This window comes from Pocillopora verrucosa, chromosome 1 (assembly GCF_036669915.1).
Source record: "Pocillopora verrucosa isolate sample1 chromosome 1, ASM3666991v2, whole genome shotgun sequence".
Taxonomy (NCBI): domain Eukaryota; kingdom Metazoa; phylum Cnidaria; class Anthozoa; order Scleractinia; family Pocilloporidae; genus Pocillopora; species Pocillopora verrucosa.
In genome coordinates, this window is record NC_089312.1 from 30,048,494 (window position 1) to 30,068,622 (window position 20,129).

Below are 20,129 nucleotides of genomic sequence, written 5' to 3' on the forward strand. Positions count from 1 at the left end.
GTCATATTTTAATTGTTTTTCAGATGTACAAGAATTTTCAATAGCTCTGGTTTCTTCCTTTTTAGTCGCCTTTGCTTATACAATTTTTTCTTCATCCGTCACAAATCTTTGAGAGCCATTCAGTCAAGATATTGTCCACACCACACTACAGCGGCAGAAAATGCTGTTTCAAAGTGTGGAAACGGCTTGAACCTAATCAGCAAAGTTTGTTATCTTTATTGATGACAGGTTGAAAGGTTTTGAACGCAACTAGTAAGTGTTAAATCCTCTAGATCTACGACGCCGGTCGAAATAGTGTAAAAACAGAGTTTAAGCTATTTACACCTAATGTTTCCCATTTGGTAAGATATTTCTGTTCAAAAATAATCTCAAATTAACAATGTTGAAAACATGAGTGCTGGTTATATCTATCACTCGCTCGCATCGCCCACTCGTGAGAGGTATAATTGACAGAAGAAGGTAAATTCGTATCCGCAAGCGGACATGCAATCTTCTGATTATTATTGATGAGGTATAAACAATTTCAGAACACGGGAATGCACGAAATGCAGAGGTCACCCACACGTACGATCCGCTTGCTGAAATGCTTCTTCACATTCCGACAAAAGAAAAAAAACAAGTTATCTTCATGAAAAGAGAAAAAGAATCGTTAATTCAACTGTGCGTGACAAATAAAGTCACAATGTTGATAATCCCGGTAACCGTGACGAAAATGGTATCTTCACGGCGCGCGGTGAAGATATCATGTTACTGAAACATGATAGAATAAGGGTATTTCTTTCATTCGACCCAAAGCAATATCTTTTTGCGGCCTCTCATCAGTCTTTCCCAGAAGAGCTTGAAGGGCAGCATTCTTTGAGTCCGGGCACCACGAGTCAGAGCGATAAAAGTAGTATTCCAGAAATTCTGCCTTATTCCAGAGGTGAGACCTTTAGAACACTTGAGAGCTCAGAATAAAGAGCCTGTCTTCCTCGCGCTGAGTGAAAGAAAAAAAGAAAAAGATTACTACATCGGAAAAAAGAGAAACGTCTTCAACAACACTTTGTCGTTTCAAAACTTTTAACGCTGGTTGAAAGAACAATAAACACCTGTATCATCTCTTTGCTCAGCGGCCAAAGAGGTAGCGGTTTTACCAAGCTACCAAGCCCTTTATCAAGCTCACAGATAATTTGTACAGTGTGGTCCAGTGTGGGCCAGTTATTTCAAAAGTCTGACAGACACCCAAGTTTTAGCCATTTAATACCACGAGGTTTCCTCATTGGTAGGTTGACTGAAGTAAATGTTCTTTTTCAGTGTTAGCTAGAAGCTCTCTTAACCCTGATCAAAAAATCGACACTTGGATAAACCTTTTTGGCTAAATTGTTACATTCTATCCCACATTGCCGGAGCTTAACACGATTTCTGTAGGCTGAATTAACTGATAATATTGCTACTCGTGACAGATGGGATGCTTAGTCCATAGCAGATAAGCGTCTTGCCTAACCGCCAGAACGCAAATGATCGGCTTGACATTCCAACCCTGTACCTCCCAAGAAAAGAAAACGAAGATGAACGCACACGCGTAAATGAGCCTTCACACACAGAAGAAATAAGAGGTAAAGAGAGAAAGACCACAAGCAACAAACCTTTATCCATCTCAGAAGTTTGTTTATGGCAATGATAGCGTCTGGTTTTGTGACCAGTGGACTGAAGGCAGCGTACAACTCAAACCCAGATGTTACCTATCAAAAGAAGGTGCGATTTTTTAGCTTGCCGGCTTGAGTGGTTGAGAGCTTTTAAAAGTAGTAGCTGTTACTTCACAGCAAAACCAACATTTACACTGTTAAGGCTTTCTTTGGTATTTAACTTTTTTAGCTTTCAAGCTTGAGTGGTCGAGAGCCGTTGAAAGTGGTAACTGTTACTTTTCAGCAAAACCAGCATTTACACTATCAAGTTTTTCTTTGGCAATTAACTGGAGAAATGTGACAAGTTTGTATAAAGAAGCACCATTGTCCTAAAACTGGCATTCTAGTTTTTAAACAAAGAATTGTAAAGGAATAAAATTGGCTATAGATTTAGAATTGTCGAGGGAATTATGACGTCTGACGAAAATTTCATAATCACAGGTTTCCCCTTAAGGCCATTTAATGTGGTTTAAAACTTTTTTGCACTTTTTTAGAAGTACACTCGCTGAAGAAAACAAATTGTTTAAAAGCCCTTCATTATCAACTGATCCACAGCCAAAGCTTTGTGGAAATTATAGCGTTGTTATGATTTTCTAGGTAAAATTGTAGTTTGTTTCTCAGCGGAAGGAAGGACATCATATCAGCATATGAGCTATTTCTACCGCAAACGTTTGTCTACATTCAGCAGTCTACTCGAACGTACAATCACATGATAGAAAATGAATCACATGATAGAAAATATCTAACAACAATCCAGATCAACAAGCAGCGGAAATCAAGATTCACGGCAAAATTTTGTTTCATTTCACAATTTATCGTGGATTTGTCACAGTATCGCTGACATGAAAATATTGAACAACAGTCCAGATCAGCATGCAGCGAAAATCAAGATTCAATGCAAAATCTTGTCTCATTTCACAATTTATCGTGGCTTTGTCAAAGAATCATTGACATGTTTCTGAGCATCTATCCCATGGGCGGACATTGACATGGAGACTTTTTTTCCGTTTCTGAAGGTTTGTTTCGGTTCAAAGAATAATTTGTTTACAATGTAACCTTCCGGTATATTCCTCCAGCCTCGAACTAATGCTATGACTTAGCAGACAAGAATCTTCCAGTTACTCCTATCAATACACACCCATCCTAACAGCATCTCTCGTACGCCCACGTGACATAAAATTTTCAGAGGCCTGGCTGGCGAGTGAATCCGATGATGCAGGTAAAGATATAAACCAAAGAGCCTGGAAACGAATACAGATATTCAATGAAAAAAAAAATCATTATTGATTAGTATGTAAGTAGAAGGCAAATGAGATATGTAGGCGGTCAAGTTATCGTGGATGCCATGTTATTTCGTAGGACCCGTAAAACTGGGGAACTAGTTAGTTGAAATGTACCAGGCGTTCCCAGAAGTTCGCACGAACCTCCAAGCAAATTCTTCACGTGAAGTCAATTTACACGTCTAAACCTCTGACTTGTGAGTCATGCATTCGGTTCTACTCCAAACTGGAGTTTGGAGTTCTTAGCCTACTGAACTATTTAGTTTCGTTAAAACTTAAGAACCAAAATACCTTTCCTGTTCTTCGGGTTCAACATAAGGAGCTTCCAGTTCAGGTGAAGTATACTGCGCCGTACTTTTAGACTTGTAAATAAAATGATACAGCTCTGGGATGCCAACCTGATCTGTAACAGAAGGGATACGAGCACAGAGTTAAACGAAAGTAACAGCATAAAACCAACAACATAAAAACGAGCTGAAAAAGAAAAAGAAAGAAAATGAATCAAACCTGTGCTATAACTCTTTTTCGCCACTGCTTCATTAATAGCCTCTAAACATTTGTACCTCTTCAAGCGCTAAAAGTTTAAAACAAGGTTAAACCTTAAACCAATGAGAGTGGCTTCTACTTTCTCCTGTTAGTATCACCCTTGAGACAGATGTAAAGGTCATGAAAATAAAAGAAATAATCGCCAACTCAAGAAGCTCCTGATTGTCAAACAGATTCTCAGTGTGGAAAGTATCAATAATAATGTTAGTAATGACAGTTAAACCCCACAAGGTATGATAACATCCCTGTTCACCGAAACCACCCAAAATATGGCGGCATTCCGCACGAATCTGAGTCTTTCTCTTATTTGCAACAAGAACTGACTAAGAACTGACTGGACGAGGTAAACATCCAATTCATTAAAGAAATGCAGCTCACCTCAACAGTTTTAAGTCTGGTTTCCGCTAACTCAAAGAAGGCGTCACGATCAGTGGACAGTAACAATAAACAGGCAGGGCAGTTGTCATCCAGATAGGAGATGTGCGCGTACAGATAGCCACTGAAAACAACAACAACGAAAACATAATAAACAACGAAACATGAAACATCCATTTGGTTCTGACATTTGAGTATCTTCCACCTTGGTGCCTTGCTCACTATGGCCGCATTTGAATCTTTTTTTTCCTAACTTCGACACCCGTTAAAAAATATTCTCAAGTCGTTAGAGAGTGCTTTCCGGTGGAGGGTCGTTAAAAAAAAAAATCACAACACTAACAAGAGTCAATCAGAAAAAAAGATTTGAGTCACAAAGAGTAGTTGAAAACATGGAGACGGCCCGAAGCGCAGCATGGGAAAGCGGGAGTAATCAAGCCACGATTAGTTTTACTTCTCCATCTGGTCGGTCGAGAGGTTTCTACAAGTTTTTTTACACCAATCAAAGAGCGAATAAGACTGAGCAAAAGACCAGCCTTTGTAATCACTGATTGAGGCATTCAACTGAATAACGGAAGACCGAAGGGATTGAATCCCTCTTCTTGTCGAATCCATGCTCACGACCTCTTTGATATATTTTATTATGTGTGAGTTTTACCTGTTATCAAATCGTGGCAAACAAATCGGTGTCCAGGACTCCGCAGTTTGAAAAGACGTGGATGCACTGACGAGGTTGAAGATGAGATGAAGATCTGGAGAGGACAAATAAAAAGTATCTTCAGAAACTGAGGGAGCATAAACTACGAAGCATTACCTCTCTCCTAGCTTCCATTGCGCGATCAAGAAGCTTATCAGCTGATTTCTAATCGCTGATTTCTTTTCCCTTGCGCAGGGCAACAACCTGGGAAAGTAGGACTGCAAATAATCTAGCTCAAAAGCCGGAAAGGAAAGTTTCCCAATTTTGGTGCTAGGTAACACAGATTGTACAAAAACACAGCGCGAAAGAAAGAAGACCCTAAAACGCCAATGATGACCACAGTGGGGTGAAATATGAACCACAGACTGTTATCATCGACGAATATCCTTGTAAATATCTCTCTAGTTCCTCTAGTTTTGGCCGTTTTTATCTTCCATGAGCGCTCATTGAATAAGAGATGCTAAATAGGAAAGACAAAAAACTCACCTGAAGGATGCAAACTGTACTTCTTGGGTCTGATCAAGGTAATTAACTGATTGTTAGCGACCAAAATGGCAAATACGAGGTCCTGAGTAGAAAGCAGAGACAGCAAGACATTATGGCTTCCACTGGTAACATGTAATGCAGAGCAGACGCTGCATAATGATGAGCCCTGGACTCAGAACCATTGCTTTATGACCGAACAGTATGGGTCATAGTGTTATATTCTTTAAACTTGGGTCAGGGACTGAACTCTTGCAAAGATTCTCTTCTACCTGGGGTATACACGGGCGCCAGAAAACGATCGTCAAAGCACCCATGATACCCCTAACCCTCCCCAGACAATTCTCCCTACCCTACTCCCCACTCAACATCTCTTATGAACTGTATACGCTTACGGCTGATGATTTCTCTTTAAAGGAATCTAAACGATACCCCAAGCTACGAATGCGTGTCACGGAAGGCTTCTCAGTTGAGTAGTCTGACACCTAATCCGTTGCAGTCACCAAGGGAGGAAAAATATGACTAGGCAACAGAAACATCAAATGAAAAATATTTAACGGCCTCTTATCATACACGACATTTCCAGAGGAAAAAGTTTTGAGTTCCAAGAACATACGGACTCAAATTCAGGTAACCGTATTTCCTTTCAGAGGACTTTTGTATGAAACTCAGGGAGCAGGTTTGCATGTTAGCAGATTGAAGATTTTGATCAGAAATAAACGATCACTCAAACAATTGTTTAAAAAAAAACTAAAATTTAATGGCTAGTTACCGAAGTTTGACACCAAAAACTCAAACTTGATGCCACTTTATTCTGATTGGAACTAATAGGCTAACGAGAGGGAAATTGCTTTCCATTTTGTTCTTCAGCGAGTGCTTTACCGAAGTAGCCACTTACTTCAAATCTTATTGAAAGCACTGAACGGCCTGAAGCGCAGGAAAACGTGAGTGACCAAGTTGTAATGGGTTTTAGAGCAGTTTTCACTTAAGTTTAGAAAAACCAAACTTTAGGAAAAAATCATGGGACAACGCGAGGGACCAAATCGTGATTGATATTAGTTTTAAATCTGATTGGCTGAGAAGGTGGCGCGAGTATTTTTGGACCAATCGAAAAGCGAAGTACAGCAACACCAAAGAAAGCATAAATTACTTTCGGCAATCAATTGAAAACTATTCTAGTTCATCATCTGATTTCTTGAGGGGGCGGCGCGAGATTTCTAAACTAAATCCTGGAAATAATAAAGTAAAACCAAAGCAATGCCGGGTAACTTTCGCCAGTCGAATCGTTTAAAAATTGTACTAACAGTGACTATCGTTGTTGTTAGTACCTTGACTCTTGCTTGAAGCATGCTCTGACCAATGGTTTCCCTGACAGAACTTGGAAGAGGTAAACATCTCACCTAAAAGCCCCAGCAATTAAAGTTAAATGCAAGGAAATCAATTGTACAGGTTTTACACAGGTTTTAGTACGCAGAAGTCTTTCACATTTTCCAAACTTAACTTTCAGAACAATAATTTTCTTCTTCAATGCACGAAATGTTAACATGGATGCAGTATATTTGCAAACACTCAATACCAACTGGCAAAAACACAGCCCACGACAATGAAAACTCTCTAAATTCTACTGAAAATGAATTTTCATAGACAATGCTATGCATGAAATAAAAATTGCAGGCCAACATTTCACCCAGTAATCAGCAATTTTTGGTAAACTAAAAAAAAAAATAAAATTCTCAACTACTTGAATTTTTCCCAGACTTCATCTCTTTTTCCATTCTTTCTCCAGGTCTGGAAAGCTTTCAGAATCCATACTTAATAAAAAATTCCAAACTTCGCAAAAAATCCTCAGCAGATTACCACATATCTCTGTCAAGGCATAAAACTCAGATTGAAAAAATGAGTTTCCTCTTGAGCTAATATCACCTTATCCCACAACAGCCTCAAAGATGTGTACCTTACTTCTAAAAATCATATATGTAAACTGCAGTTGAAGAAACAAATATGGAAGTGATCCTTGCAGTTACTAACACTACTTAAGTAGCAGTGAAAATAATGCCTGAAAAAAATTCAGGCTTGTACAGGATTTTAACCCATGACCCTGCGATACTGGAGCAGCCCTCAACCAACTGAGCTAATAAGACAACTAGGAGCTGGTATCTGCAATACCACAGCACTGCACTGGTATCGCAGAGGTCATAGGTTTAAATCCTTTTTATGGGCCTCAATTTTTTTCAGGCCTTATTTTCACTACTACTTTAGTAGTGATCATAACTACGAGGATTGCTTCTATATTCATGATAAGTCGAATCTTACAACAGTAAATTACATCATACTCACAGAGCCTAGCAGAAAGCTTGGTTCGTGATCCATTAAATTCAATAAATTATCTATAAATTTTTCTGTCCCTGTAGATATAATATAGTAGATAAATGAAAATGAGTTTTGGAATTAATCAGCTGTCTGTTTTCTACTGATTTAGGCTTGGTAATCAAGACTTGCACATTAGCACTTTGATGATGTTTAACAATTTATGACTTTTCACACAGTTTTGTGATTAAGTTTATGGAAACTTTGATAAGAAAGTGCAAATTTCTTGGACATAGTCATCTCAGAACTAAATCTGGAAACAGCAAGCAATTAAGATACTGACTTCAGTTAACCATTAAAATACAGGTGAATTTTCAAGAAGTTTCTAACAAGCAAGTTTCATTAAAAAATTACACCTTGTGAAAAGAACCTTTGATCTTCAGTTCATAATGACATGTTTGTATGTGAACATGTGCATCTGTCATATCTTACCGGCCAATAGTCTTCTAAGATCATAATTTCTCCTCTGTTCCATAATTCTTGCCAATTGAGTATACGTTAAAACACTAAGGATTTGATTATAAACATAGGAGAGCTGCAGCACCAACTAGGAAAAAGAAAACTGATATCAAAAGTTATTTATATTTATCTTCAGTCAGTGGGTCTGAAGTAAAGGAAACACTAAAGCTATTTCAGGTTGAATTTTGGGGTGAATATGTTGAGAAAATAACAGTCTATCCTGACAATGAAATAGCTACAAAAGATCATACTTTTTGCCACAGTGCTTCTCTTCAGAAGCGTTCAGTCAAAAAGGACTCAGGTATGTGCTATAGCATAAAATGAATTTAAGGTCCAAATGATTTTAAACTATGGTAGAATTACCCAACCTCCTGAAGGAAACAAAAAATGGTTTGAGTTAGCCAGGGTTTGAGTTAGTTGATAGTAAATTACTGAAAAAATGGGGCCCAAGGAAAATTGGATCTTGTTTCAGTTACCAGGGGGCCAGAGTTAACTGAGTTTGGGCTAGCTAGGGTTCTACTGTAGTTTGAGACCACTTCAATTAGAATCATTCTAAACTACAACATACAGTGTTTAAGTTCAATGCAGTTTATCAATAACAGTAAAGAAGGAATAATAATAATAATAATGATAATGATAACAATGACATACAAACAATAAAATCAAACCCACTTTAGGTCATTTGTTTTAAAGACATCATAACAAATTTGCTGAAGTAATTCTCTCATGAAATAAATGTGATACCTGAGTAACAGACTCTGGTGTGTAAGCCACAGCCACTAAAATAACATGTCCTCTAACTAAGAATACAAATTTATGGTCACCCGCCATAATACACCTGGAATAATAAAGACACATAAAGATTAAATTCATCAACAAATATGAGATAAATTTTTATTAACAAAGCGTATTTCTATGGTGCAGATGTATGTGCACAATGTCATGCAGCTATATTTCAAAGAAAAAAGGGGTAGTGGGACCTGTGCAATGTTTGCCTAAACTTTTATAGGCTTACAGTCTGTGCATTTTACTGTGATATCTTGGCATGAGGTCCAACTATGACCATAGTGGATCACAAGAAGTACTTCCTTCTCAACTTACTTCAAAGTTTTCAAAGACATGTTTCAAAGCTGTTCTGTAAACCTATGTTTATTGACTTCAAATTAAGTGCATTGAAAATACTGACTACCTGACAACTTTGAACATCTCAGTTCTTCACTTCCTTGATTTTGATTTTCATTCAGTTAAATACAGTTTAAAAAAAGACATTTTGCTGATGTAAATGGGATGTAGGCTACAATGAGGAAAAACAGGCTGCTCCTGGTGTGTTACATCTGGTAAGAACAAACTGTAAGGTCATGACCTCCTCCTCTTACCTTATTGTATTTTTGCCAACCTGGACAAAAGAAACTAAGGCTTGCATAACACCCATCAGGGTTGCCAGTTTGTCCTCACTTCCATATCTACATTTAATCAAACAAAATTGGTCATTATGACTGATAGTAAAAGTTAAATGTTAAATGTACATAAAAATAAATCCTCTACTGAAGTTGAGGAAAAGTTAAACTGAAGCCAGAGCTGGCTAATGGATCATATTCAGAGTTTCAAATGGGTCAGCTCTACTGTATTTCAAGCAGCTTGAAGATGTGCAGTTGCAAGGAATCCCTTTGAATGTTCATGCAGTGAAATCAGCTGTACTTTATAAAACATAAACATGGCTTTAATTGATTCTGAATATCTGAATGAATGGAAAATAGAAATTACATTTATAAATAGTGTTCAAGCACAGCCAGGGAGTTGAACCTTGAGGAGGGGTTGGTTGTGGTAGGGATTGGGTTTGTATCTCCTCCCATTTGATCAGTATGCATACAACATAGAACAGTGCCTGGTGATACCTGGACAGTGCAGTAGATAGCTGTAGTGTGTCCTGTTCAAGCCATGTAAAGTGGAAGCATTTTCTTGAGCACTTTCCCAAGCCTTATTTATCAATCAGCAACTTTTTAATATGCATAACTTTCACTTTAATTTGTCGAACAAATCTCTCAAATGAAATGCTTATATGAAAATTGATTATAATACCAGTAATAAAAAAAAACTTTCACCTTGAGTAAATTGGCTTTCCAGCCTCACTGAAAGCAAACACATGCTTTTTGTGCAATGTCCATTGAGGGTCGTTCACATCTTTAACATAGAAAAACAAGTTGTTTTACACTTCAATCATATATACATACCAACTATTGTCTCAAGTCATACAGTTGCATACATGATGCAATCTTAACAGTATAGCTGCTCATTGTGTTTAATTTTTCTGGGCAAATTTATTAATAGAACAAATAGAACAAAGAATCCATAAGCACAAAACCAACCTTCCACTGATGCTTCTCTTCCGATTTCTAGTACACTTGCAGCTCTTGTTTTTCGAGCCTCTGCCAAAAACAAAATGACAAATGACTTCAGGAAAAAAACAAGACTGTGAAGTGAAAAATGGTGAGATTTTTGAAGACCATTTAAGAATAGAACTCATTATTATGAGAACAACAACAATTGTGAGAAATTTTCACATGCTCTGCATGATGTTGTTGTGGAAATTACATTTATTTTATCATTCTAGTTTGTGGATTTGTTCCAGTTTATAATGAATTTAATGCTAGGAAATTTCTCATGGAATAATATGTGATTGGACATTACTTGAGATGAGAAATTCGCACACAATTGCATCATCACCAACATAATGCAAGATCCTTGATGGACAAGTTCAAGGCACTGGTTTTCTTTTACCTTCTTGTTCATCTTGAACACTTAACGAAGCAACTTTCTCATCAACTGAACCATCAGCCTCGCCTGGCATATCTGCTTGCTCAGGGAAAAGGGTCTCATTGAAGTTTTCATCTTCATCAACAACATCAATTTTGGGGGAGCTGCTGTTTGCTGCCTCAGGGGATCCGTGACTACTTAAACTGGAGATGAGTCCTGAAGCTAGGCTAGCATCAGAGTGGGCAGATGTTCTGGATTCAGGATCTGTACAGATTTCATCCACAGAAACATCAAGTTCCTCGTCAGGTTGGACATAGAAGAGTGGTTCTTGACCTACTGAGCTGCAAAAGAAAGAAATGGTCAAATCGGAAACACATACAATCCACGACAACATAGTGGGCTCTTTACTATTGAGATCACCACATTTTAGAAGGGCATACCAAATGTATTCCCGAGACCTAAAGTTACTTTCACATCCTCTCTCCTAAAACAGTGAGCGATACAAATTTTAAAACACGAAATACCCATAGATTTCAAGCTAACCTTACCGCTCTCTTTGAAAAATATTCGTTCATTTTACGACAATTCTAGGCGACTTTACACTTTGTCTGACGAAAATTACAGTTTAAATCAAAAGAAATCGACCACGTTCTTTAATAAATCATAATTTGTACATACCGAGCAAATCGTATCTTCAAATCAAATCCTTTCAAAATGGGGTCTGTGTATTGGAAAAATATACATTTCTTACCCAGCTCCAGGCTCAGCGCCCTGGAGAACATCTTGCTCTTGTTCTTCACGCTCTACACCAGCATTTGTATCAATCGCCGCTGCCATGTAGCATTCAGTATTATCATTCTACCCATGGTATAGACTTCTCCTTTCGTTCCGCCATATTTACTAACATGAAAGCGAGGCGAAGCTGTGCAGCCACGCTTAATTCTTCCTGCAAACGGCTACCTCCCCACCCCTGTTCCATTCGTCTCATCATTCCCCACTATGCATGACAATTTGGTATTCCTGATAATGGCAAATTTTCGTTAATTTCCGTAAAGCAACGACTCTCTAAGTCGCCTAAAATACGAATAAATAAATGGTATGAGACTCAGAAAGGGAGAAGAGAGGGGAGAGGAGGGGAGGGGAGGGTAGGAGGGTTCAATTAACAAAGTAGTGACTCCCTCGACAAGTTCCAATTTCTTATACTTTCATAGCACTTTTGATCAGAAGTTACACTTTCATGTGCCTTCTATAGAAAGTGTACTCCTTTCTGCACCCAAACAAAAGTAACGAAATGAAAAAGAGAATTTGGCCGAGGAAAAGACAAGAAAGCCTAAAATTTCAGTAAGAAAAGTTCTTCAGACTAGGCATGATTATTGAGCACAGTTCTGAAGATCTAAAGCAGAGGCGAGAGCGAAGCGAAAGAAAAAAAAGTTCTACCTGTTCTTCTGGTTAGATATTGTCAACCTGCAATCAACTCATGACTTAAATGCCGTTTCATTTGAATGATTACAAACTCGTCAGTTAGGTTAAGAAGTAAATATAATTTGGTTTAATCAACTGAGTTTATATGTAAATGGCCACCGTAAAGAGTTCACTTCCAAAGCTGACGTTTCGACCGTTAGCCCTTCGTCAGAGCGAAGAGCGAGGGGTTTTCGCTCCGACGTAGGACCAACGTTTAAACTTCAGTTTTGGAACTGAACTCTTTACGGTGGCCGATTTACATTATCACAGTAAGTTGACAAAACCAACTTATCTTGTATACGAAGCAGCATCACAGTATCGCTAAAACTTCCCCCTTTTTATTCATAAGAAGTAAATATGTTCGATGTCGATGGCGAAAGTCACGAATTGTATGTAATATTATGCGAATGAAAGCTGATAGCTTGCTGTGCTGAACCCGTCTGGAAGGTCACTGCTTGAAAATCATATTCATGTGATAAATTTACAGTATTCAGGCTTACGCCTAATAACCTGCAGCAGCACCACTTAGCTAAGCTTAGACGCCCGGCTAAAGAAAGTAAGAATGTAGAATACCTCAAATTACAGTATTATTGTTCGATTTTACCATTAACAGGATAGATAGTTTAAATCCTTATCTTCTGCTTTATAATTATGGGTTTTTAAATATTTAATTCCTAGTGATATGACACTCATATAAACAACTGCAGTACCGTTAGACAGAAAGGTGTTACCTTGACTTGTCATTTCACAAGGGAAAAATATATACAAAAAATAATACATAACTTGTAGTATTTCTTTTTATTGGTTTTGATAACGAATTTATTTGTTATTTGAAACTGCCACCTTATTGAACCCTCCGGCCTCTCTATGAAGTATTGCCTCAATGAGGTCGCATTCAAAAAACAGTCAAAAAAATAGGAAACCGGGTTTGAAGGAAAAAGAATAAAAACCTTTCAATATCAAGGCAAATATTTCTGAATTAAATTTTTTTGGTCGTTAAACTGTGTCAGAAACAGAACTCATCGAGACCCTTATCTTGTTGTTTTTGTTCAAATTTGGTTGATTGGATTGATGAGGAGTTTTCTTTCTTAAGACAAAACGTTAAAGGGAGGAATATGAAAGGCGACATGTCTGAATCCGACTTTCCCAGCTGGTTTTCTGAGATCTAAACTTAAACTTAAAAATAAAAAGCGTCGGAGAGGAATAATTAAAAAACGCTTTAGGTTGAAATCAGGTGTTGAGTAAACTGAACTTACTACGTTGCGTAATGCATTGCGTTCGAAGGGTAATTCTGCGTCATGTAAGAGACCGAATGGAAAAAAAAAGAATATCGTTTGCCTTGAAACCAGCAGGTGTCTAATCCATGTTATTTGTATCATACTGAGCTTCTCTGAGTACAGAACTCATACAGTGATCTTTCTTCGAAAACGAATTTTCACGGGTTAGGTATCGAGAATGATCGATGGACCGGCATCAATTGAAATTGGTTCTGTTGGGTGCACTCATTTTGACGTACGTCCTGGACCGATAACAAGTTACCGCCATAACTCCCACGATCTTTGCACGAAACTTTCAAAAGGGACAATAACCTTTATTTTTATACAGCCAGTCAGTTGTTTTCATTTTCTGTCTAATTCCACAATACGACGTGACATCCTCTGAATGACGTCCGTCGGGCAAAATTTAATGGAAGTATTTTGGATTCACTTAATCCAGGCCCCTATTCATTTAGTTTTAACTTGTTTGATGAAAGCTTTGTTGATATCGCATCTTCGATGAAGAGACGTTGTGTTTCTTGTTTTCCCGCTTAGTCAGCCCTGCAGTGATGAGTGAATTAAATCACTGAAGGAGAAATGGGATCTCTTTGGCGTTCGCTTTCTCCTTCAAGTATACGAGACAAATTGTCGGCTTGCAAACGCATATTCTTATGAAAATCAGATTTAGTTTTAAAATTATTTGAAAAAGCGAACGAATTCACAGCCTCAACTAGAGCACCAGAATTTAATCGCATAATTTTTTTTTTGCGGAGAATGGAAATCGAAACACCTGCCAAAAACTGCTAGCATATAAAACAAATTGAATTCAAAAGGTTCACGAAGTAGATGTTATCAAGACGAGACTTTTCGATTCTTCAATATATCAGTCTTAATTTGCATAATTTTTCTTTATTTCTTCCACCTTTGGTTTGCGCAAATATTACAGAAAAAAGAATGGATAGACTAGAAATGAATGTCGTGGTAAATTATTACGACAATCATTATTTATTTCACAATTCACACTAACGTAATTTGATCCTCTTAGTTTACCGGTGAAAAAAAAAGGAAGACTTGGAGGGATTTTAAGAGCATTTTGGCCATTAATAGTTTAAAAAAAAAAAAATTTCGTGACAACGAAGTATTACTCTCACGGGAAATTATTGATATTAAACCATCTCTAATGATACGAGCAGTTTAACACACAGTTATTGTTTTAGATACCATTTCACAAAAGTTCCGGCCTAAGGAAAAAGCGAAAGTAGAAGACACACTGTTCCGTGTCTAAGGGAAAACGGGAGATAACAAAGAGTCCCTCTAGAATATCTTAACATGGCCTCTTTTTGGCTCTCGAACTGTATATGTTAGCTGCAGTACGTGATGTTAAACAAATTCGAAAATGTTGATTTTAATTTAACTGCGTGGTCGATTGATATTATTTGAAATTCAAATGATCCTACGGAAGAATAAATAAATAGTTAGATGTTCTCCAGCGGTCAAATAGTCAGGCTGAAAAAGCGGGTTTGTTTGCCAAGATTAACAGAAACATCTCACATTTAGCTAAAGAGAGGAAAAAACAACTGCAGAACGCGGTGGAAGTTACAAAGGGAGATCGTCCGGAAGCCACAATGGAAAAAGTTGGTGAAATTTTGAATGACACAAGAAATCGCGTTATTGACAATAACTCAAGTGCAAAAAATACAACATTGCCAAGTGTCTATCCAGAAGATTCATTATTAGCGGCAATTTTCAAATGCTTGGCTTACAGCTTGATAGTTGTTTTTTCTGTCACTGGTAACTCTCTGGTCATAGCAGCTTTCAAGCTCAACGTCGACAGGAAACTTCGCACTGTTAATAATATGTTCATTGTGAGCATGGCTGCCGGAGACTTGCTCCTCACAGTGGCAAGTACACCAGAGCGAATCACAAGAATTCTGGCTGATGAGCAGTGGATTATTGAAGGGAACTGGGGAGTATTCCTGTGCAAGACGAGTAATTATTTGGAAAAGCTTTTCATGAATGTTTCAGTAATACATCTAGCGATGATTGCAATAGATCGCTTTCTAGTTGTGTACTTTCCCCACAAGAAGATTATCACAGCGACAAGAGCCCGTGTTATCATTGCCATCGCTTGGTTAGGATCCGCTCTTTACTGTGTCCCTTTGTTTTATTACGCCAACTTGCTGGAGGAACACGGAAAAATTTACTGTAAAACGCGACAGTTTTTCAATAATTGGAGAGTTTGGTATTTGTTCTTCCTGTCACTGATTGTATTAACACTGTTGTTTGTAGTAACATTGTACGCGGCGATTATCATTCGACTTTGGTGTAGGAAAACGACCGAGATCGTGCAAACCCCTATAAAACGCCGTGTAAGTGCGCGAGTTAACAGGCGTGTTCTCAAAATGGTGGCCATGATAGTGATTGCCTTTTATTGCTGTATTCTTCCTTATTGGGTCGGTTGGGTGTTTTGCTCATACCATCGCAGTGAGCTCATTTGTAATGATACCTATGTATTTGTTGCAATTTTCCTCATGTATGCAAATAGTGCGGTTAATCCGGTTATTTATGCCTTTTTCAATGATACCTTCAGAGTTGGTTTTCGATTTATCATGAAGACGTCCAGAAGATGTTGTTTTAGCTCTAAGAACTTGAGTACGGATACGGCACAAGATGAATTTATAGGAAGAAACCGGAGCAGTAGAAAATCAAGCGAAATCCCATGCCAAGAACTAAAAGAACTTAATTCTAAAAAACATTCATGCATATATGTTTAGGGCCGACTTAGGAAGTCTTCCTATTCCGGTACAATAGATGAAAGTTGTTAAAGCATTGATTCATTTACCTGGAGAAAGATTTTTTCAGGTTCATGATTATTGAGAAACATGTGTTTTGAAAGAGCACTCAGAGAAAGCCAAAATGTTTTCTTTTTTCGCAAATTCTGGGTCTGAACGATTAAATGAAGCCGAATATCAGTATTCATATGTTAAAATGGCAGAAAAACGTTATCATGCAACATTGCGTGATGTCGGTCTACCGACGAAAACGACTTGATATTATCTTGAGGAAGAGCATCGTGCTGAAATTACGGTCGGAAGACGATTTATCCGACGTTCGAATTAATGATGATTTAATTGTTCTAAGTCATCCTGTGTAGGCAGATGGGGGGTTTTTCATGTCTTAGCTCTCATTGTTTGCAAAGCTCTCTTCTCAAGAAGCCAAAGTGTTTGCCAAATAATAAGCAAGGTTGGAAAGAAGAGAAAACCAGGATGAATTTGGAAATGTGTCCTCTTAGACTATGAGGTCTGATTATTTAAACAACGTTTAGCCGTTTTTTAACGAAACTGAACATTTGTTATTGTGAGCAGTGTCAAGTGGGCTGGAAGCAAACAGTGGAAGGACATTTATTTGATTCAATCAACCCACTTATAGAGGAAGCCTTAGGCCGACTGTTTGCGTAAAACCTTGGTTTGAGTAAGCCGGCCCTCAAAGTGCAATCTGATCCAAGCTTAGATAGATCTAGAATGAATGTTCTAGGAGGTGTGGGCAAACTTGGCATTAATTAGCCAACTTTCGTGGCACGACATACACATTGCGCAAAAGTCAGCTCATTTTTTTTTTATTTTTGTCATTACACAATCGAAATTTGAAACAATTAAATGATATCAGACCGCTGACGTTGACACTCTCGGCGGGAAAACCTTCAGTCTATAATCAGCATCACACCCAGAATCGAAGTGTGCGCAAGCGCACGATCCAACAACTCTTACCCACAAGACTCTCTCCTCTTAGCCTGTTTTGATCAGAATGGGACATACACCCAAGAATTAGCATTTGCTTTAATATGTTCACTATAGAAGCCTCAGATAGAGAGTGAGGAAAACCAACAAGGAAGGTTATTGTCTCGATATCAATTCGTCCTTTAAAGCCAATAGCAAGGGCTGCGAACAGCAATATGATATCAAGCCGGATAGAATTTGGAATCATTCCTCATTGACAACACAAACATATCATACTCATTCAACCCTGACATTGTTCAGATAGACTGGAGCAGCAGGTTTTCATTCAAATCTTGGGAAATGATTATATCTCTTTATCACAATGTGGATTATTGTTTTCAGCGATTTGAATCAGTTAAGCAGAGTGATTGAAACAACTGATTTTAAAAAAATTATATTGTTAAATTTTACCCCTGTAAGCTCTTGCAGTTGAAAGATGAAATCGAGGTGTAGATTACAATGAAGACAACTACTCGACAGGTTATTTTTAAATTTGTCCACATCTCTTAAGGGAATCACACATATTCTCTCGATATGCGTTGCGGCGCAAATGGCAGAAGTCTTGATTTCATATTAAGGTACCAATTTAATTAATTTAATCGCTATCTGCTTTCAGAAAAGTGACGATGCGCTCAAATGTGATTAATACACAATTGAATATTCGCTGTTTTCCTTTTTCGTCTTTGTCAGGTGTCACTTTTCAAACCTAACAGTCAAAATCCACGCGGTAATTGAAATCCTTGAAAAACGTGGTTGGAGTTCAGATCCCTTTTAACCTGATCGAAAGCAAATACAGGAACTTTTATAAAGATGCTGCTTCCCACAGAGATTTCCTTTATTCATAACATCTACTTAATTTCTGGGCCATTTTCCAAGCGTATTAATAATAAATGTTTGTCTGAGGCGGAATGTTAAATGTGTAATTTGCCTATCGAATAAGAGGTTTTCCTCTGTGCAAATATTTTACTAAATTCAAATTCTGCAGGTAAGTGGTGTGATGTTGCTGGAAGACCCATCGTGGTACCAAATCTGTGATGAAATATGACTAAGAGCAGAGAATCAGCAGTTAAATACGTTTAACATTTTACTTTTTCATTTTACTTAGTGAAAGGAGAGGAAAAGTGTTTAACAACAGAAGCACGCGAACAAGAAACGTCAATCTATGAGAGTGAAGGACTTCATTGTGGCGGGAAATGAATGATCTTGGCACTGGAAACACAACCTCGCCCCCGAATATCTACGCAGGCGATTCGCCTATAGAGAAATCTTTTAAATGTTTAGCTTATGGTGTGGTTGTTGCACTGTCTGTCATCGGTAACACATTGATTATCTTTGCCTTTAAGCTTAATATTGATGGAAAACTCCGCACGGTCAATAATATGTTCATTGTGAGCATGGCTGCTGGAGACCTTCTTCTCACAGTGGCTAGCACGCCAGAGAGAATCACAAGAATTCTGGCTAACGAGCGATGGATTATCCATGGAAACTGGGGAATATTCTTGTGCAAGACGACCAACTACATGGAGAAGCTTTGTATGAACGTTTCAGTGATTCATCTGGCAATGATTGCTATAGACCGGTTTGTGGCTGTTTGTTATCCCCGGAGAAGAATCATTACAGCGAAAAGGGCTCGCTTTATTATTGCAACCGCTTGGTTTGGTTCAGCTGTTTATTGTGTCCCTCTGTTTTATTACGCAAATTTGTTAGTGAGCAATGAGAATGTTTTCTGTAAAACGCGACATTTTTTTATCAACTGGCGAATTTGGTATTTGTTTTTCCTGTCATTGCTCGTGCTAACACTGCTTGTTGTGGTCGGACTTTACGCTGCGATTATTATTCGTCTCTGGCGTGGAGAAAGAGGACCCAGAATCCGGATGTCATTCCGAAGCCGTACAAACGCGCGAATCAACGTCCGTGTTCTCAAAATGGTAGCCATGATAGTTTTTGTATTTTACTGTTGTATTTTACCCTACTGGATCGGTTGGGTATTCTGTTCGTATTATCGCAACGACCTCATTTGTAGCGACACCTACGTGTTCGTGGTAGTTTTTCTGATGTATTCCAACAGCGCATTCAACCCAGCGATTTACTCGTTTTTCAACCATAATTTTCGTCGGAGCTTTCGTTTTATTCTAAACAAGCTGTGTAAATGTTGTTTTACCAACAGAGCGCTTTACATTCAGCCAGAACCGAAACCAATTTACGTCATTGGCAGAGGTTTGCAAGATTGTGAGGGAACCGACAAGAAGACAGTGCAATTCATTTCCATCCAGAATCTACAGTGACATTGACATGAAAATCAGCAATTTGCGCAGTAGAATTTGTTAAACTTATCCTGAAATTTCTTACATTAAAACCAACAGGGAACGAAATTATGCTACTTAGAATGAAATGAAAACGAACCTCCTTGATGATCCTAAAGCAGTTTTGTCACCCGAAGTTTTTCGTCGTAATTGCATCGTATGTATCATGGAGGTAAAAAATCATTGAGCGGTCCGGGTTGATTGGTGATACTCCTGAGTGTATGTAATAAATACTAATCAAAATTTGAACAGTTTTGTTAGAAGTCATGAGAAAAACTAACGAATTGACAAATACATCATGCTCTCTGATATTTAGTAGGATTTGAGAGCAAATACGAAACAGCCTGATTAAACTAATTCGAACGACGTGGTTGCAATTTAGTGAAAGACGAAATTTGCAAAAAAAAGTTGAAAATCCTTTATGAATGCTGTTTATCATTGGGATTGCAGACTTAACAGAGATTTATACTAACACAAAATCCTTAACATAATTTGAGTTCAAAAAAATATTTAAATCGCCATTATTGAGTTTCAATCTACAACTTCCTGTTTACTAATCCTTACTGTTATTAGAGTTCAGTCGTTTCTGTTTCTAGAGTTGAATAGTTCCACCATTGCGTTGTGTATCAAAATAAAGCACACTCAATTAAGGCTTGAACGAGTAGAATAGTTTTTCGCCGTTTAATTCTATCTGAGCCTTAGGCCGCAAAA

At 37.9% G+C, this 20,129-nt stretch overlaps 3 protein-coding genes across 3 annotated transcripts; 2 read left to right on the plus strand and 1 right to left on the minus strand.

Moving 5' to 3' along the window:
• Window positions 1-11,517, minus strand: LOC131788203 (vacuolar fusion protein MON1 homolog A-like). Its single transcript, XM_059105280.2, has 17 exons — window positions 11,374-11,517; window positions 10,647-10,963; window positions 10,235-10,294; window positions 9,971-10,049; window positions 9,245-9,331; window positions 8,613-8,706; window positions 7,842-7,956; window positions 7,380-7,447; window positions 6,371-6,442; window positions 5,046-5,127; window positions 4,521-4,614; window positions 3,869-3,989; window positions 3,452-3,518; window positions 3,236-3,347; window positions 2,803-2,905; window positions 1,626-1,721; window positions 1-976 (listed from the first exon to the last, which is right to left on the minus strand). The coding sequence occupies exons 1-17, from the start codon at window positions 11,457-11,459 to the stop codon at window positions 932-934; spliced, it is 1,698 nt and encodes a 565-aa protein (XP_058961263.2). The 5' UTR covers window positions 11,460-11,517; the 3' UTR covers window positions 1-931.
• Window positions 11,518-14,837: 3,320 nt separating this feature from the next.
• Window positions 14,838-16,598, plus strand: LOC131788243 (QRFP-like peptide receptor). Its single transcript, XM_059105336.2, has one exon. The coding sequence runs from the start codon at window positions 14,965-14,967 to the stop codon at window positions 16,111-16,113; it is 1,149 nt and encodes a 382-aa protein (XP_058961319.2). The 5' UTR covers window positions 14,838-14,964; the 3' UTR covers window positions 16,114-16,598.
• A 1,457-nt stretch (window positions 16,599-18,055) lies between these two features.
• LOC131788237 (QRFP-like peptide receptor) lies at window positions 18,056-20,057 on the plus strand. The gene is made up of 2 exons (XM_059105327.2): window positions 18,056-18,100; window positions 18,221-20,057. The coding sequence occupies exon 2, from the start codon at window positions 18,309-18,311 to the stop codon at window positions 19,398-19,400; it is 1,092 nt and encodes a 363-aa protein (XP_058961310.1). The 5' UTR covers window positions 18,056-18,100; window positions 18,221-18,308; the 3' UTR covers window positions 19,401-20,057.
• Window positions 20,058-20,129: the final 72 nt, after the last annotated feature.

What these genes read in the sequence shown, in the direction of transcription:
- LOC131788203 (XM_059105280.2), bottom strand. Translation starts at nt 11,459, where the DNA reads ATGGCAGCGGCGATTGATACAAATGCTGGTGTAGAGCGTGAAGAACAA. An exon ending in TGTTCAAGATGAACAAGAAG is followed by an intron (nt 10,295 to 10,646) that starts GTAAAAGAAAAC and finishes TGTTTTTGGCAG; the next exon opens with AGGCTCGAAAAACAAGAGCT. An exon ending in AACTTCTGAGATGGATAAAG is followed by an intron (nt 977 to 1,625) that starts GTTTGTTGCTTG and finishes TCTTTCACTCAG; the next exon opens with CGCGAGGAAGACAGGCTCTT.
- LOC131788243 (XM_059105336.2), top strand. Translation starts at nt 14,965, where the DNA reads ATGGAAAAAGTTGGTGAAATTTTGAATGACACAAGAAATCGCGTTATT.
- LOC131788237 (XM_059105327.2), top strand. Translation starts at nt 18,309, where the DNA reads ATGAATGATCTTGGCACTGGAAACACAACCTCGCCCCCGAATATCTAC.